The 19,212-nt window shown below is 39.2% G+C and overlaps 1 protein-coding gene across 1 annotated transcript in view; it reads right to left on the bottom strand.

Moving 5' to 3' along the window:
- The window catches only part of IL1RAPL2 (interleukin 1 receptor accessory protein like 2), a 604,886-nt gene that overhangs the window by 39,132 nt on the left and 546,542 nt on the right, over nt 1-19,212 (bottom strand). Inside the window, exon 5 of the mRNA XM_050775873.1 lies at nt 16,747-16,876. Within this exon, the coding sequence (XP_050631830.1) occupies nt 16,747-16,876 (130 nt within the window). The remainder of the gene's footprint in view (nt 1-16,746; nt 16,877-19,212) is intronic.

The following is a 19,212-nucleotide window of genomic DNA, read 5'->3' as shown; positions in this document are numbered from 1 at the left end:
ATCCAATATGTTTTAAGATGTGAAATGCTTTTGCAATATGCAGTGTACAATAAAAGGATGAACTGGGATTATTATTATTATTTACTAGTTATAGGTTTTTGTCTAGAGTAGCTTACAACCCAACAAAACATAGTTGGGACTGAGCATCTAAAGTCTGCTCAATAAATGAAGAGAAACAACAAACATGTTTTAGGTAGACTTGTAGTATTTTATGCATAGATCAAGGCTAAGACCAACCCTGGAATCATGAACAGTATTCACCACTCCTTCAAAAACATACCTTTAGTTAACTAGAAATTAAGGACGACCCTAGGTAAAACTATGCCGTTTATAACGTATACATTCATATACAGGTGTGATGAGATTTGAAATCTATTTAAATTAAAGCATGGTGATTGGTCTGTATTTCTTCTTCCAGTGGGTTAAGCTGAGAGTGGAAGAAACGAAAATACTTTTTGAACCTCGACTTTGGGAACACCAAGGACATGTGGGGTCCTTCAAGACATTAAAAATTGTGTGAGAAGTTGCCAAAATATATCTCATCATTTTTACTAGGGCTGCCTGAGACTCCAATTATTTCCTCTGTATTTTAGGGACAAACAACATATTCACAGCTTCATATTGCTTTTTAAAAAGCTTTTTAAAAGTTGAATCATAGCTCTTGTGTCTTGTAGGTCATTACTAGGTTAGTTTGGGTCTTTAAGATAGACTCATCTTATTTTAAGAATAAAAGTTCATTAATAGATTCGGGGGGCGGAGCAAGATGGCTGAATAGGAACAGCTCCAGTCTCCAACTCCCAGCGCGAGCGACACAGAAGACCGGTGATTTCTGCATTTTCAACTGAGGTACTGGGTTCATCTCATTAGGGAGTGCCGGACAATCGGTGCTGGTCAGCTGCTGCAGCCCGACCAGCGAGAGCTGAGCAGGGCAAGGCATCACCTCACCTGGGAAGCGCAAGGGGAAAGGGAATCCCTTTTCCTAGCCAGGGGAACTGAGACACACAACACCTGGAAAATTGGGTAACTCCCACCCCAATACTGCGCTTTAGGCAAACAGGCACACCTGGAGATAATATCCCACACCTGGCCGGGAGGGTCCCACGCCCACGGAGCCTCCCTCATTGCTAGCACAGCAGTCTGCGATCTCTCCGCAAGGCAGCAGCCAGGCTGGGGGAGGGGTGCCCGCCATTGCTGAGGCTTAAGTAGGTAAACAAACCCGCTGGGAAGCTCGAACTGGGTGGAGCTCACAGCAGCTCAAGGAAACCTGCCTGTCTCTGTAGACTCCACCTCTGGGGACAGGGCACAGATAACAACAAAAGCAGCAGAAACCTCTGCAGACGCAAACGACTCTGTCTGACAGCTTTGAAGAGAGCAGTGGATCTCCCAGCACGGAGGTTGAGATCTGAGAAGGGACAGACTGCCTGCTCAAGTGGGTCCCTGACCCCTGAGTAGCCTAACTGGGAGACATCCCCCACTAGGGGCAGTCTGACACCCCACACCTCACAGGGTAGAGTACACACCTGAGAGGAAGCCTCCAAAGCAAGAATTAGACAGGTACACTCGCTGTTCAGCAATATTCTATCTTCTGCAGCCTCTGCTGCTGACACCCAGGCAAACAGGGTCTGGAATGGACCTCAAGCAATCTCCAACAGAACTACAGCTGAGGGTCCTGACTGTCAGAAGGAAAACTATCAAACAGGAAGGACACCTACACCAAAACCCCATCAGTACGTCACCATCATCAAAGACCAGAGGCAGATAAAACCACAAAGATGGGGAAAAAGCAGGGCAAAAAAGCTGGAAATTCAAAAAATAAGAGCGCATCTCCCCCGGCAAAGGAGCGCAGCTCATCATCAGCAACGGATCAAAGCTTGACGGAGAATGACTTTGACGAGATGAGAGAAGAAGTCTTCAGTCCATCAAACTTCTCAGAGCTAAAGGAGGAATTATGTACCCAGCGCAAAGAAACTAAAAATCTTGAAAAAAAAGTGGAAGAATTTATGGCTAGAATAATTAATGCAGAGAAGGTCATAAACGAAATGAAAGAGATGAAAACCATGACACGAGAAATACGTGACAAATGCACAAGCTTCAGTAACCGACTCGATCAACAGGAAGAAAGAGTATCAGTGATTGAGGATCAAATGAATGAAATGAAGCGAGAAGAGAAACCAAAAGAAAAAAGAAGAAAAAGAAATGAACAAAGTCTGCAAGAAGTATGGGATTATGTGAAAAGGCCAAATCTACATCTGATTGGGGTGACTGAAAGTGAGGGGGAAAATGGAACCAAGTTGGAAAACACTCTTCAGGATATCATCCAGGAGAACTTCCCCAACCTAGTAGGGCAGGCCAACATTCAAATCCAGGAAATACAGAGAACGCCACAAAGATACTCCTCGAGAAGAGCAACTCCAAGACACATAATTGCCAGATTCACTGAAGTTGAAATGAAGGAAAAAATCTTAAGGGCAGCCAGAGAGAAAGGTCGGGTTACCCACAAAGGGAAGCCCATCAGACTAACAGCAGATCTCTCGGCAGAAACTCTACAAGCCAGAAGAGAGTGGGGGCCAATATTAAACATTCTTAAAGAAAAGAATTTTAAACCCAGAATTTCATATCCAGCCAAACTAAGTTTCATAACTGAAGGAGAAATAAAATCCTTTACAGATAAGCAAATGCTTAGAGATTTTGTCACCACCAGGCCTGCCTTACAAGAGACCCTGAAGGAAGCACTCAACATGGAAAGGAACAACCGGTACCAGCCATTGCAAAAACATGCCAAAATGTAAAGACCATTTAGGCTAGGAAGAAACTGCATCAACTAATGAGCAAAATAACCAGTTAATATCATAATGGCAGGATCAAGTTCACACATAACAATCTTAACCTTAAATGTAAATGGACTAAATGCTCCAATTAAAAGACACAGACTGGCAAACTGGATCAAGAGTCAAGACCCATCACTCTGCTGTATTCAGGAGACCCATCTCACATGCAGAGACATAAATAGGCTCAAAATAAAGGGATGGAGGAAGATTTACCAAGCAAATGGAGAACAAAAGAAAGCAGGGGTTGCAATACTAGTCTCTGATAAAATAGACTTTAAACCATCAAAGATCAAAAGAGACAAAGAAGGCCATTACATAATGGTAAAGGGATCAATTCAACAGGAAGAACTAACTATCCTAAATATATATGCACCCAATACAGGAGCACCCAGATTCATAAAGCAAGTCCTTAGAGACTTACAAAGAGACTTAGACTCCCATACAATAATAATGGGAGACTTCAACACTCCACTGTCAACATTAGACAGATCAACGAGACAGAAAGTTAACAAGGATATCCAGGAATTGAACTCATCTCTGCAGCAAGCAGACCTAATAGACATCTATAGAACTCTCCACCCCAAATCAACAGAATATACATTCTTCTCAGCACCACATCGTACTTACTCCAAAATCGACCACGTAATTGGAAGTAAAGCACTCCTCAGCAAATGTACAAGAACAGAAATTATAACAAACTGTCTCTCAGACCACAGTGCAATCAAACTAGAACTCAGGACTAAGAAACTCAATCCAAACCGCTCAACTACATGGAAACTGATTAACCTGCTCCTGAATGACTACTGGGTACATAACGAAATGAAGGCAGAAATAAAGATGTTCTTTGAAAACAATGAGAACAAAGATACAACATACCAGAATCTCTGGGACACATTTAAAGCAGTGTGTAGGGGGAAATTTATAGCACTAAATGCCCACAAGAGAAAGCAGGAAAGATCTAAAATTGACACTCTAACATCACAATTAAAAGAACTAGAGAAGCAAGAGCAAACACATTCGAAAGCTAGCAGAAGGCAAGAAATAACTAAGATCAGAGCAGAACTGAAGGAGATAGAGACACAAAAAACCCTCCAAAAAAACAATGAATCAAGGAGTTGGTTTTTTGAAAAGATCAACAAAATTGACAGAACGCTAGCAAGACTAATAAAGAAGAAAAGAGAGAAGAATCAAATAGACGCAATAAAAAATGATAAAGGGGATATGACCATCGACCCCACAGAAATACAAACTACCATCAGAGAATACTATAAACACCTCTACGCAAATAAACTAGAAAATCTAGAAGAAATGGATAATTTCCTGGACACTTACACTCTTCCAAGACTAAACCAGGAAGAAGTTGAATCCCTGAATAGACCAATAGCAGGCTCTGAAACTGAGGCAATAATTAATAGCCTACCAACCAAAAAAAGTCCAGGAACAGATGGATTCACAGCTGAATTCTACCAGAGGTATAAGGAGGAGCTGGTACCATTCCTTCTGAAACTATTCCAATCAATAGAAAAAGAGGGAATCCTCCCTAACTCATTTTATGAGGCCAACATCATCCTGATACCAAAGCCTGGCAGAGACACAACAAAAAAAGAGAATTTTAGACCAATATCCCTGATGAACATCGATGAAAAAATCCTCAATAAAATACTGGCAAACCGGATTCAGCAGCACATCAAAAAGCTTATCCACCATGATCAAGTGGGCTTCATCCCTGAGATGCAAGGCTGGTTCAACATTCGCAAATCAATAAACATAATCCAGCATATAAACAGAACCAAAGACAAGAACCACATGATTATCTCAATAGATGCAGAAAAGGCTTTTGACAAAATTCAACAGCCCTTCATGCTAAAAACGCTCAATAAATTCGGTATTGATGGAACGTACCTCAAAATAATAACAGCTATTTATGACAAACCCACAGCCAATATCATACTGAATGGGCAAAAACTGGAAAAATTCCCTTTGAAAACTGGCACAAGACAGGGATGCCCTCTCTCACCACTCCTATTCAACATAGTGTTGGAAGTTCTGGCTAGGGCAATCAGGCAAGAGAAAGAAATCAAGGGTATTCAGTTAGGAAAAGAAGAAGTCAAATTGTCCCTGTTTGCAGATGACATGATTGTATATTTAGAAAACCCCATTGTCTCAGCCCAAAATCTCCTTAAGCTGATAAGCAACTTCAGCAAAGTCTCAGGATACAAAATTAATGGGCAAAAATCACAAGCATTCTTATCCACCAGTAATAGACAAACAGAGAGCCAAATCATGAATGAACTTCCATTCACAATTGCATCAAAGAGAATAAAATACCTAGGAATCCAACTTACAAGGGATGTAAAGGACCTCTTCAAGGAGAACTACAAACCACTGCTCAGTGAAATTAAAGAGGACACAAACAAGTGGAAGAACATACCATGCTCATGGATAGGAAGAATCAATATTGTGAAAATGGCCATACTGCCCAAGGTAATTTATAGATTCAATGCCATCCCCATCAAGCTACCAATGAGTTTCTTCACAGAATTGGAAAGAACTGCTTTAAAGTTCATATGGAACCAAAAAAGAGCCCGCATTGCCAAGACAATCCTAAGTCAAAAGAACAAAGCTGGAGGCATCACACTACCTGACTTCAAACTATACTACAAGGCTACAGTAACCAAAACAGCATGGTACTGGTACCAAAACAGAGATATAGACCAATGGAACAGAACAGAGTCCTCAGAAATAATACCACACATCTACAGCCATCTGATCTTTGACAAACCTGAGAGAAACAAGAAATGGGGAAAGGATTCCCTATTTAATAAATGGTGCTGGGAAACTGGCTAGCCATAAGTAGAAAGCTGAAACTGGATCCTTTCCTTACTCCTTATACGAAAATTAATTCAAGATGGATTAGAGACTTAAATGTTAGACCTAATATCATAAAAACCCTAAAGGAAAACCTAGGTAGTACCATTCAGGACATAGGCATGGGCAAAGACTTCATGTCTAAAACACTAAAAGCAACGGCAGCAAAAGCCAAAATTGACAAATGGGATCTCATTAAACTAAAAAGCTTCTGCACAGCAAAAGAAACTACCATCAGAGTGAACAGGCAACCTACAGAATGGGAGAAAAATTTTGCAATCTACTCATCTGACAAAGGGCTAATATCCAGAACCTACAAAGAACTCAAACAAATTTACAAGAAAAAAACAAAAACAACCCCATCAAAAAGTGGGCAAAGGATATGAACAGACATTTCAAAAGAAGACATTCTTACAGCCAACAGACACATGAAAAACTGCTCATCATCACTGGCCATCAGAGAAATGCAAATCAAAACCACAATGAGATACCATCTCACACCAGTTAGAATGGCAATCATTATAAAGTCAGGAAACAACAGGTGTTGGAGAGGATGTGGAGAAATAGGAACACTTTTACACTGTTGGTGGGATTGTAAACTTGTTCAACCATTATGGAAAACAGTATGGCAATTCCTCAAGGATCTAGAACTAGAAGTACCATATGACCCAGCCATCCCATTACTGGGTATTTACTCAAAGGATTATAAATCATGCTGCTATAAAGACACATGCACACGTATGTTCATTGCGGCACTATTCACAATAGCAAAGACTTGGAATCAACCCAAATGTCCATCAGTGACAGATTGGATTAAGAAAATGTGGCACGGCCGGGCGCGGTGGCTCAAGCCTGTAATCCCAGCACTTTGGGAGGCCGAGACAGGCGGATCACGAGGTCAGGAGATCGAGACCATCCTGGCTGACACGGTGAAACTCCGTCTCTACTTTAAAAAATACAAAAAACTAGCCGGGCGAGGTGGCGGCGCCTGTAGTCCCAGCTACTCGGGAGGCTGAGGCAGGAGAATGGCGTGAACCCGGGAGGCGGAGCTTGCAGTGAGCTGAGATCCGGCCACTGCACTCCAGCCTGGGCGACAGAGCGAGACTCCGTCTCAAAAAAAAAAAAAAAGAAAAAAAAAAAAAAAAAAGAAAATGTGGCACATATACACCATGGAATACTATGCGGCCATAAAAAAGGATGAGTTTGTGTCCTTTGTAGGGACATGGATGCAGCTGGAAACCATCATTCTTAGCAAACTATCACAAGAACAGAAAACCAAACACCGCATGTTCTCACTCATAGGTGGGAACTGAACAATGAGATCACTTGGACTCGGGAAGGGGGACATCACAAACCGGGGCCTATTATGGGGAGGCGGGAGGGGGGAGGGATTGCATTGGGAGTTATACCTGATGTAAATGACGAGTAGTTGGGTGCTGACGAGTTGATGGGTGCAGCACAGCAACATGGCACAAGTATACATATGTGACAAACCTGCACGTTATGCAAATGTGCCCTAGAACTTAAAGTATAATAATAATAAAAAATAAAAAAATATTTAAAAATAAAAAAAAGAATAAAAGTTTTCATGCCTATATCATATTCCCTCCTTTATTAGAGCATTTCACTCATGCAAGGAGAGGATGTTAAGGTAAAGGAATGAAACAGAAGACCAGAAAGTGGTAAAAAGCAGCAGTGAAGAAACCAAAACTAAAACAAACAAGCCAAGACCATATTCATCTCACAGCCTTTCAGGAACTGAAGGTAAATAAAATTATTTGCATTTTAATAAGCTTTTCTGAAAACATTAAGATAAATTGAATATGTTTTTCAGGCCAAGAATTAGAAAAGATTTGGTAAACTGTTTTATAGTATTGCCTGAGGAAGAAAACATTAGGTATTGATAGGGCTATTTGTAAAGTGAGATTTATAATTGAAAATGACTCTCTGTTGGGACAAAGCAATTGTCTTGAAATTCATGTAGTCCTTTTTGACAATCAGATGCAATGCGTAACCCTGTAGGCAATCTAAAATACTATTATTTCTTGTTTAATAGGACTGGTTCAATTTTTCTGACTTTTTAAATTAGATATGTAGAATACATGCCTCACTAGCAAATTCTTTAAAACAAAATTCTCAAGCTTCTTGTACGATTGATAAGAAGGAAATTCTGTAGTGGTACAGGACTGAGGTGGCCTTCCTAGAATCATTATCCCCAAAGGACACTTTGCAGGTATTCTCTGATCCTCCTTTGCAGCAGTTCCCATTAAGCTTTAACAGAAGGACAGAAAGTAAGAAGTCTTCCCCTTATGATTCCTACTAGGTTTCCTCAAAATAATTATTTGACTTCTCTGAATAAACATGGTAGAGCTTGGCAGAGAGCAGATTGTTGGAATGATTTTAAAATCGTAGAAATAAATAACCAAACTTGTACAGTTATAATTTATGTTATTGCACACATAAAATTATTTTACCATCTCTATAAATTACATCTTCTGGAGTTAGTGAAAGGGTTGTGATGCAGTTGTGTGGGACAGACTAGCAGTTGTGAATGGTTACCACATTTGGGTTCAGATTTCCTTGTGGCTTAGTCTCTTAGCAACATCAGAGGCATAGGAGAACTGTGCCAATCTCTTCTTAAAGGGAGATAAAGGGGAATCTGTATGCCCAAAGTGGGGTCTAAGTGCTTTGGCAATGGGCTGAAAATCAGGAGAGGCTAGGGACCACAGTGGTGAAACTGACCCAGAGAGCAAACAAATGAGAACTCCAAAATCTTAGACAGGATTTGATCCAAAATGCTATTCAAGCTGCAGGGGAAATGCTGAGTACAGACGTTATACTTACTGAAGTCCTAGTGACATTATCTCATCAAGCCCTCAGTAAATATCTAAGGTTTTTTTTTACTAGGTATCATTTTAAGTCCTCTATTCCTCTGTGGCAAACTAAGAAATGAAAAGTTGTAACACATATTTCTAGGATCCGGCTGCTACACAGGAAATTGAGAACCTAGGCAGAGGGGCTAGTCCTCCTGCCAGATCCAGTGCCTCTGGGGAAGCTTCTTCACAAGTCAACTGCCTGAGAGCTATTTATTTACATCATCACCGCTTGGTTATATTAGACAATGCAATTTTGAAATGTGTGCACAACATAAGAGCTATGATTCAATTTTTAAATGGGCCCAAAGCATTGCCCTTGCTATGGTCTAAATGTTTGTGATCTCCCAAAAATCATATGCTGTTACCTAATATCCATTGTGATAGTATTAAGAGTTGGGGCCTTTGAGAAGTGATTAAATCATGAAGGCTCCCCTCCTCATGAATGGGATTAGTGCCCTTATAAAAGAAGCATGAATTAGTTCCCTTGCCCTTGTTGCCATGTGAGCACACACAGAAGGCTCCATTCACGAGGAACAGGCCCTCACCAGACACTTAATCTGCCGGCATATTGATCTTGGACTTCCCAGCCTCCAGAACTGTGGGCAACAAATTTTTGTTGTTTATAAATTACCCATTTAAGGTATATTGTTATGGAATCCCAAATGGATTAAGACAAAAATTGGTGCTGACAGTGGGGTGCTCTGGTTAAAAAAAAATGTGGAACAGCTTTGGAACTTCGTAATGAACAGAGGCTGGAATAATTTGGAGGAGCCAGCTAGGAAAAGCCTATATCAACATGAACTAACTGTAAGAAGCAATTCTGGTGAGGGTTCAATAGAAGAGGAGAACTGTAGAGAAAGTTTCAGTCTCCTTTGTGATTACTTAAGTGGTCATGATCAGAATATTGATAGAAATATGGACAGTAAAGGTCATTTTTATATGGGCTCAGACTTACAGGAGAAACAAGTTATTAAAAACTGAAGTGAAAGCCATCCTTGTTATAAAGTGGCAAAGAACTTGTATGAATTTTCTTCATGTCCTAGTGCTTTGTGGAAGGTAGAACTTGTGAGTGGTGTGATAGGATATTTAGTGAAAGAAATCGCTAAGCAAAGTATTGAGGGTGTGGCATGGCTTCTCTTGATTGCCTACAGTAAAATGAGAGAAGAAAATGAATTAACGATGAAATTTATAATCAAAAGGGAAGCAAAATTTAAAGATTTGGGACATTCTCAGCCCAGCCATGTTGCAAAGAATGAAAAAGTGTGTTAAATAGAGAACACGAAGAGTGTGGCCAAGAAAACATTTGATAAGATTAGTATAGATATAAGGAAGCCAGAGGCTATTCATCAAGAAAATAGAAGAAGGAATTCTAGAGATTTTCAGGGCTACCCCAGCCATCACAGGCCCTTTCCAGACACTGGATCTGCAGGCATCTTGATCTTGACTTCCCAGCCTCCAGAACTTTGACTAATACATTTCTGTTGTTTATAAATTACCTAGTATAAGGTATTTTTTAGCAGTGTCCTGTACAGACAGAGACAGCACTGAACAAGGGCCATGCATCCAGAAATAAATTTTGTTTCCAGAAATGCCTTTGAGAGGAATCCCCTAATTAAAAATTCTCAGTATTCCGCCATCAGAACTCTTCCTTATAGAGAAAGTATATGGGTTATGAAAAAATGTGAATCTTCTCTTGCTTCACCTTAATAGTATGATTAGCAATTTTTTTTTCTATTAAAATGCTGGATTTGTTCCAATTTGCTGTGCTGTATAAAATCTTGTATGCTTTGTTTCAAGGACTTTGGAGGCTAGAAGACATAATTAATTAGTTCCTGTATTAGCATAAATGGCTATAGACTGAAAGAATTCTAGAAACCACACAAACTTCCAAATAGATCACAGTTCACACAAGACATGTGAAAGTGGAATGATGACATTTTAGTCAATGATGTCTTGCACATACAAAGGTAGCACCGTAAGATTATAACACTGTATTTTTACTGTACCTTTTCTTTGTTTAGATATGTTTAGATACACAAATACTTACTATTGTGTTACAGTTGCCTACAGTATTCAGTACAAAAATATGCTGTACAGGTTTGTAGCCTAGGAGCAATAGGCTATACCATATAGATTAGGTGTGTAGTAGGCTATAATCTAGGTTTGTATATGTACACTTGATGTTTGCACAATAATGAAATCACCTAATAATGTATTACATACAACATCATCCCCATCATTAGGCTACTAGTGACTATATTACAAAATGAGTGACTCTATATTTATGTTGGCTGGGAATTTCTGCCTTTTTGTTGGCACTTCTGTGAAGGTGACTTTAGTTAGCTAGTGGGGTCTTGTAAAATTTTCAAAATAAATGTCCTGTAACTTTCCGTCACTGCTAATATAGTTATTTTCCTGGGGGAGTTGGTGGAGAACGAGGATGTAACAAAATCAGTTAAACAATGTCATTGTGCAAGTTCTGAAAGGCTGTCTTCCTATATAGCATTTCCTAGCCGGTTGACTCATTTGGCCGCTAATATGGTGGCTTGTTCAGGATTTATCCAATTCATGTATATATGTTTTGTCTCCCACCAACTCTAATCATTTGCTGCCGGAGACAGCAGCAGTGTCTCCCTTTTCTTTTGTAAAATGGTATAACCAGTTTGGAATACAGTTAGGTGGATTCTTAAAAAGTTAAATAATCCTGCAGAACAAAAAGGACAGTAGACAAAAACTAAAGAAAGATGTGTAAAGAAATGTCTTTAGTTAATAACAATGTATTAATTTTGATTCTTTTTTTTTTTTTTTTTTTTTTTTGAGATGGAGTTTCACTCTTATCACCTGGGCTATAGTGCAATGGCATGATCTCAGCTCACTGTAACCCCTGCCTCCTGGGTTCAAGCAATTATCCTGTCTTAGCCTCCCGAGTAGCTGGGATTACAGGTGCCTACCACCACCGCCACCATGCCCAGCTAATTTTTGTATTTTTAGCAGAGACGGGGTTTCACCATGTTGGCCAGGCTGGTCTAGAACTCCTGACCTCAGGTGATCCACCCACCTCGGCCTCCCAAGGTGCTGGGATTACAGTCGTGAGCCACCGCACCTAGCCTGATTCATTTTGAATTAGTACACTTTATATATATATGTGTGTGTGTGTGTATATATATGTGTATATATGTGTGTGTGTATATATATATATACACACATATATATGTCATATGTGTCAGCAGTTCATTCCTTTTGTTTTTGAAACGGAGTCTTGCTCTGTCACCCAGGATGGAGTGCAGTGGCGAGATCTCAATGCACTGCAACCTCCACCTCTGGGTTCTAGCAATTCTCTGCCTCAGCCTCTTGAGTAGGTGGGATTACAGGCGCCTGCCACCACGCCCAGATAATTTTTGTATTTTTAGTAGAGACCAGGTTTCACCATCTTGGCCAGGCTGGTCTCAAACTCCTGACCTCATGATCCACCCACTTCGGCCTCCCAAAGTGCTGGGATTACAGGCATGAGCCACCGCTCCTGGCCCATTCCTTTTTTATTGCCAAGTATATTCCATTATATGACTATACAACAATTTGCTCATCGATTCACCTGTTGATGGACATTGGATTGTTTCCAATTTGGACTATTATGAAGAAAGCTGCTATGACCATTCGTATACATGTCTTTGTATACACATATATTTCCTTTTCTCCTGCCTGGATACCTAGACATGGAGCAGTCCCCAATGTCGATAATTGGGGAAACGGGGTATCGGGTATATAGGAACTCTATATACTATCCTCATGATTTTCCTATAAATCAAAAATTATTCTAAAAAATAAAGTTTGTTTAAAAATGATTTAAATTTTATTTAAAGAATAAACTAAAAATTAATTATATGTCTACTATACAATTCAAGCAAGCCATGTCTAGCTATTCAGGCAAGAGAAAAGAAAATATATGTGCATACAAAGATATGTATATGAATGTTCTTAGCAGATTTTTTCATAATGGTTCTAATTGGAAACAACCTGAATGTCCATCAACAGGTGAAGAGAAGAACAATTTCTGTATAATCATATAATGGAATACTATTTGGCAATAAAAATGGTATGAACTATTGACACATATAACAAGCTGGGATAAATCTCAAAATAATTTTGCTACATGAAATAATCCAGAAAAAAAACAAGCGCCTATTGTATGATTCTGCTTATATAAAATTCTAGACAAGGCAGACTGATTTATAGTGATAGGAAGATCCCTGTTGTTGGAGATGGGCAGGAGGGAGGGATTTCAAAGGGACACCAGGAAACATGGGGGTGATTAATATGTTATCTTCATTGTGGTGATGGTTTCACAGGTGTATACATATCAGTCTGCCCTTAGAAATTGCACACTTTAAACTGTGTGATTTATTATATGTCAATTATACTCTGATAAAGCTGTTTATTTTAAAAGTTATATGCAGCCACACATACAAAAAGGGAGATTATTATCTTAGGCTCGTATAATTAGTACTCTTGATCACAAAACATGTCTGAGCTTTTTGGTGATGGAACTTCTGCTACTATGTACTAGTGTACCTATCACACATCCGTTTGGGGACCAGTTTCTTGTTCTGTAGAATGAAAAGTGACCCTTAAGGTCTTTTATACATAGATACATAGACAGTAATCCTAAACATGTATCTTCTATAACAATTTAAAATGAATTCAGTTGTATTGATTTCAAATAAATATTAAGTTAAAATTCCCTAATAAAGTATTACTAATTAGAAACATCAAAGTATAAATGGCAATTAATACTTTAGAATCATTTGTAATATACCCATTATTTATTTCTGAAAATCTGTTCTGTATCAGGCAATTAATTTCAAGGGTTTTTTTTTGTTGTTGTTGTTTTTTTTTTTTTTTTTAAGAAAAACAGCTTTAGGCCGGGCGCGTTGGCTCAAGCCTGTAATCCCAGCACTTTGGGAGGCCGAGACGGGCGGATCACGAGGTCAGGAGATCGAGACCATCCTGGCTAACACGGTGAAACCCCGTCTCTACTAAAAAATACAAAAAACTAGCCGGGCGAGGTGGCGGGCGCCTGTAGTCCCAGCTACTCGGGAGGCTGAGGCAGGAGAATGGCGTGAACCCGGGAGGCGGAGCTTGCAGTGAGCTGAGATCTGGCCACAGCACTCCAGCCTGGGCGACAGAGTGAGACTCCGTCTCAAAAAAAATAAATAAATAAAATAAATAAAAATAAAAATAAAGAAAAACAGCTTTATTGAGATAAAATTTATATGCCATGTAATCTACCCATTAAAAGTAAACAATTCCTCGTTTTCTAGAATATTCACAGACGTGAAACTATCATTATGGTCAATTTCATAATATTTTCATTATCTGTTTTTTTTTTTTTTTTTTTTTTTTTTTTTTTTTTTTTGGTTTGAGACAGATTCTCGCTCTGTTGCCCAGGCTGGAGTGCAGTGGCTGGATCTCGGCTCACTGCAAGCTCCACCTCCCGGGTTTACGCTATTCTCCTGCCTCAGCCTCCTGAGTAGCTGGGACTACAGGCGCCCGCCACCTCGCCCGGCTAGTTTTTTGTATTTTTTAGTAGAGACGGGGTTTCACTGTGTTAGCCAGGATGGTCTCGATCTCCTGACCTCGTGATCCACCCGTCTCGGCCTCCCAAAGTGCTAGGATTACAGGCATTATCTTACAAAGAAGCCCGAGACTGCTTAATGGGTATAACGTTTCCTTTTAGAGTGATGAAAATGTTCTGAAACTAGAAAGTGGTGGTGGCTGTATGAATTCTGAATGTACTGAATGCCATTAAATTGTGAATTTTAAAATGATGAATTTTATGTTATGTTGTATTCTATCACACATACAAAAACACAACCATAGACTTTAGCTATCACATCTATATTCCATTCCTCCCCACTGACCCTAAGCACCCAGTAATCTACTTTCTGTTTCTATGAAGTTGCTTATTGTGGATATTTTATATACATTGAATCATATAGTATGTGTTTATTTTGTTTGTTTGTTTCTGGCTTCTTACACTGAGAACATTTTCAAGGTTCATTCATGTTGCAGTATATGCCAGTATTTCGTTTTTTATGGTTAAATAATATTCAACTGTATGAATGTATCACATTTTATTTATTCATTCCTTAGTTGATAGACATTTAGGTTGTTTTCATTTTTGTCTATTATGAGCAATGCTGCTATGAACATTCATGGACAAGTTTTTTGTAGACACATGTTTTGATTTACTTTGTTTATATCCCTAGGAGGGCTATTCCTACCAGCAGTGTATGAGGTTTCCCATTTCTTCATATCTTTACCAACATTTGTTATAATCTGACTTTTTTTTCTGAGACAAGGTCTAGCTCTGTCACCCAGGCTACAGTGTAGTAGAGCAATCATGACTCACTGCAACCTCAACATCCTGGGCTCAAGTGATCCGCCTACCTCAGCCTCCCAGGTAGCAAGTAGCTGGGACTACAGGCATATGCCTGGCTAAGATTTGCACATATATATATATATATATTTTTTTTTCTTGGTGGGGAACGGGGGAGAGACAGGGTTTTGTCATATTGCTCAGGCTAGTCTCGAACTCTTGAGCTCAAGAAATCCACCCACTTTGGCCTCCCAAAGTGCTGGGATTATAGGCCTGAGTCACTGTGCTCAGCCTATAATCTGACATTTTAAATTATAGCCATCCTAGTGCATCCTAGTGAGTATAAAGTGGTATCATGTGGTTTTGGTTTACATTTCCTTGATTACTAAACATGTCAAACACCTTTTCATGTGTATTTTGCCTAGAAATATGCTCCTATAGTCAATATTTTGCATAGACTCTTAAGGGGTTCACAGACCTTCAAAGTTATGAACCCCTAGAGAAGAGTTATTGGGCGGACACATAGAGAGAAATTGTCATGAGAGTAATTATAAATAATATTTAAACATAGTAAATAATACAAAGCGTACTCGTCTCATTTGTGCTGCTGCATATTCAATAAGAAAACTGAAGGAATAAATTTTAGCATTAATTGTACTAAAATTTTAGATTAATTTCCACTGCATGATTTTTTTTTTTTTTTTTTTTTTTTTTTTTTTTTTTTTTTTTTTTTTGAGACGGAGTCTCGCTCTGTCGCCCAGGCTGGAGTGCAGTGGCCGGATCTCAGCTCACTGCAAGCTCCGCCTCCCGGGTTCACGCCATTCTCCTGCCTCAGCCTCCCGAGTAGCTGGGACTACAGGTGCCCACCACCTCGCCCGGCTAGTTTTTTGTATTTTTTAGTAGAGACGGAGTTTCACTGGGTTAGACAGGATGGTCTCGATCTCCTGACCTCGTGATCCGCCCGTCTCGGCCTCCCAAAGTGCTGGGATTACAGGCTTGAGCCACCGCGCCCGGCCCACTGCATGATTCTTAATGGGAGTGAAGAGGGAAGAATCTCAATTCCTATCAGAATCAGGAACATACACTACACATCATCATCTCTGAAACCAAAGAGAAACCTCATAAACTAAGTGAGTCAGGAAAGGTTACCTATATTTTTATATCTTTCTTGTACAAATGAGAAAGTACTAAATAGAATTAGAAAACCAATAGATTGATATCTACAAAACAAGGGAGGTATTTGCGTAACAGGAGAGTGAAAAGAGGTCTAAACATGTACTAAATTGAAGGATCAGTATTTTCAGGATAAGTATTAGATGTTGGGAAAAAATAAACACTATTCAACAAGAGTCAACAGTTATTTTGGCTGAGCACCAGCTTACCATTGCCACTGCATCTTTACACTTATGACATATGAAGTTGTCTGTTCCCAGGTGGAAAATGAACAATTTGCACAGTGGTCTGAGGAGTCACCTTCAAAGACTGGACCTTTGCTGTGACTGTTGGAGTACCAGTGGTTTTAGCTTTAGAAACTCAAAGAAATTTGCTTAGGTAGCTTTTGGAGGGGCATTATACCCTGGTGACAAAATCTTTAAATGGGAGAAAAATCTACTTATGTTAGAAGCTTGCACATTGGCATTTCTTAAGGCAGTCATCCTTGGTTTCTCCATAACATCAGCTTTTAGACAATGGAATGATTTGGAGTTGCAATTAAAATCCTGAGCAGAATCCCTTGTAGGATGTTTCATTACATAACTGCAAAGACAGCAAAAAAAGATAAGCAATTCAAGCTCTCTACCTTATTTCACCTTCTCTAATGTGACCTGCCAGTTCTTCAATAAACTTTTCTCCTTTCATCCAGTAGATCATTGGCCCAGACTCTCCACTGAATCCGAAGAATGCTTTGCAGGGAATGTTCAGAGGCTTACCTGAGAATGAGAGAAAAATAAATGAGCAAATGACTCCTGATTATCAGTGGGAGACAGGAAGCGACCATTTAACATCCAAAGGAAAACTCAGAGGTGACCCAATTTTCAACTATTTTTCTAGTCATCTTATCATTGTACCTGAGAAAAATTTTAAATAGTTATGAGGGTTTCTAGAAAAGTCTTAAATTCAAAGTATAATCAAAAGTGAGAAAATAAAGTTACTCAGTTTTCTGTTTGTTTGTTTGTTTGTTTTTGAGACAGGGTCTGGCTGTGTCACCCAGGCTGGAGTGCAGTGGCGCAACCACAGCTCACTGCAGCCTTGACCTCCCTGGCTCAAGTGATCCTCCCACCTCAGCCTCCCAAGTAGTTGGGACCACACAGGGTCTCCCTGTGTTCCCAAAGCTGTTTGTTACTCAGGTTTTAAAACTGTTTATTTTTACTGCCTCCTTCTTATAATATGAAAAAAACAAATGAAAAGACTATCTTTTTTCTTTATTTTTGAGAATATTAAGCACTGCTAACTTGAACTTACCCCTGAAGCTAACATTAATCAAAAGTATAAGTTAATTTTTGGTTGGTGAGAAGACATATCATAATATACTCTCCACTGTTATTAAAATTACATGGAAATTTGTTTATTCTGATTTTTACATGTTTTAAGAAAAATTAGGTAATATATACTATAATGGTTATTTTTAGACATCAAATTGACTGGATTAAGAAATATTAATATCTAGATAGCTGGTAATGCATTATTTCTGGGTATGTCTGTCTGGGGTTGCCAGAAAAGAGTGGTATTTGAGTTTGGTGACTGAATGGGAAGATTCACTTCAGTGTGAGTGGGAAGCATCCAAGTGGCTGGGAGCCTGGATAGAACAAGAAGTCAGAATGAAGGCACTGTGTAAAATGGGGCCTCCTTGAGGTGGTCTATCAAAAAATGACTGCTCTTTTCTTGGCGCTACACATAGGTACTGACAATTGCTGCAATTTCTCCTGGAAGGAATGTTTTTACTCTCCTATTAAACAGATTCTTGTCAAATAAACACAAGAGACAGATATTTCAGCAGTCTAGTTTCTACAAATGCTGAATAAATATCCTGAAGCCTCTTGTCAATGGTTGAAAACAGGAAAACCATCCAAACATCATATGTAATACTCTGAGGAGAGTCCCAAAGTGATCAGCTCTTATGCCAGATACAGGGACTCAATGTGTGCCAGGGGATGGGCACCTCCTCTTCTAAAAGGCATGAAAGGGATCTCTGCATTTATTGGGCAAATAACCTGAAACATAATGTTTCAAGGGATTTCTAAAATCTGGCTTAGGCACAAACTCTTATCTAACATTTTATCTATTTGCTGCTGTACGGTTTTGCCTCCAGGCATTTTCAGAGTAATTCCTATGTTACTATGTGACCTGTTAGTAGAGACAGCCAACTTATGTTTGCATCTAAAGTAGGTTGAAGACTATCAAAATAAAGAGAACTTTGTGAGGTGCTGCCTCAGTGCTATGTAATAAAGTAAGTGAAGCTTCTTGCAAAGTGGCGTACATGCAGTGGATTGGCTCTCGTTGCGCTATAATTCCCCAATTTCTCTTATCAGAGAGCTCTGTGAACATCTGCATTGTGAGAAGGCTGCTCAGAGATCTTAAAAATCTAGAAATCTCAACAGTCTTAAATTTTACAGCCCTGTATTTGCTGGACACATCTTGAAATGAATAAACTCAAATTATCAATGTGTTCAGGAGAGTCTCTGGGGAAAGAGTTCAAACATCTATGTATCATTGAGTTTTATTGGATTTTAGAGCCAAAACTTTTCCAAACAAAACTGCGAGGTAAATCAAAATGTGATGACGTTGTGATGGTAGTAGAGTTTGTGTGCCTCTGTGTGTCTGTGTCTGGCGGGTAGATGGGGGGATTTAAGAAGGAAGTGGCAATTGGAGAGGAGTAGGAGCCACATCTTATAAGTCCTACTATTTATAAATAATGAAGATATACATCAGTGGTATATTGGTAAATATTTAAAACTGGCTTTCTGGAAATAATATGCATGTAAATACATACGTTTACAAATTTTGTGGATATGAAGGATGTCACAGCGTTTATAAAATACATAAATAATAACAAAACACAATATGTTATGGTAAATTCCATGTACTCAATTGATTCTCACAGAGTGCTTTCACTGATTTTTGTGGAACCTATGTTTGCAAATGAAAAACAAGTGTAGTTCCAATATGCGTATTAGTCAATATGTTCATGAACATTAATGACAAAAGTGGAAATAAACCAATAGACGAATATCAGAATTTCACTCATTCTTCAGTTATATGAGCGACT

This window comes from Macaca thibetana, chromosome X (genome assembly GCF_024542745.1).
Source record: "Macaca thibetana thibetana isolate TM-01 chromosome X, ASM2454274v1, whole genome shotgun sequence".
Taxonomy (NCBI): Eukaryota; Metazoa; Chordata; class Mammalia; order Primates; family Cercopithecidae; genus Macaca; species Macaca thibetana.
Note: the sequence above shows the minus strand (reverse complement) of the source record. Positions and strands in the feature narration are given on the sequence as shown.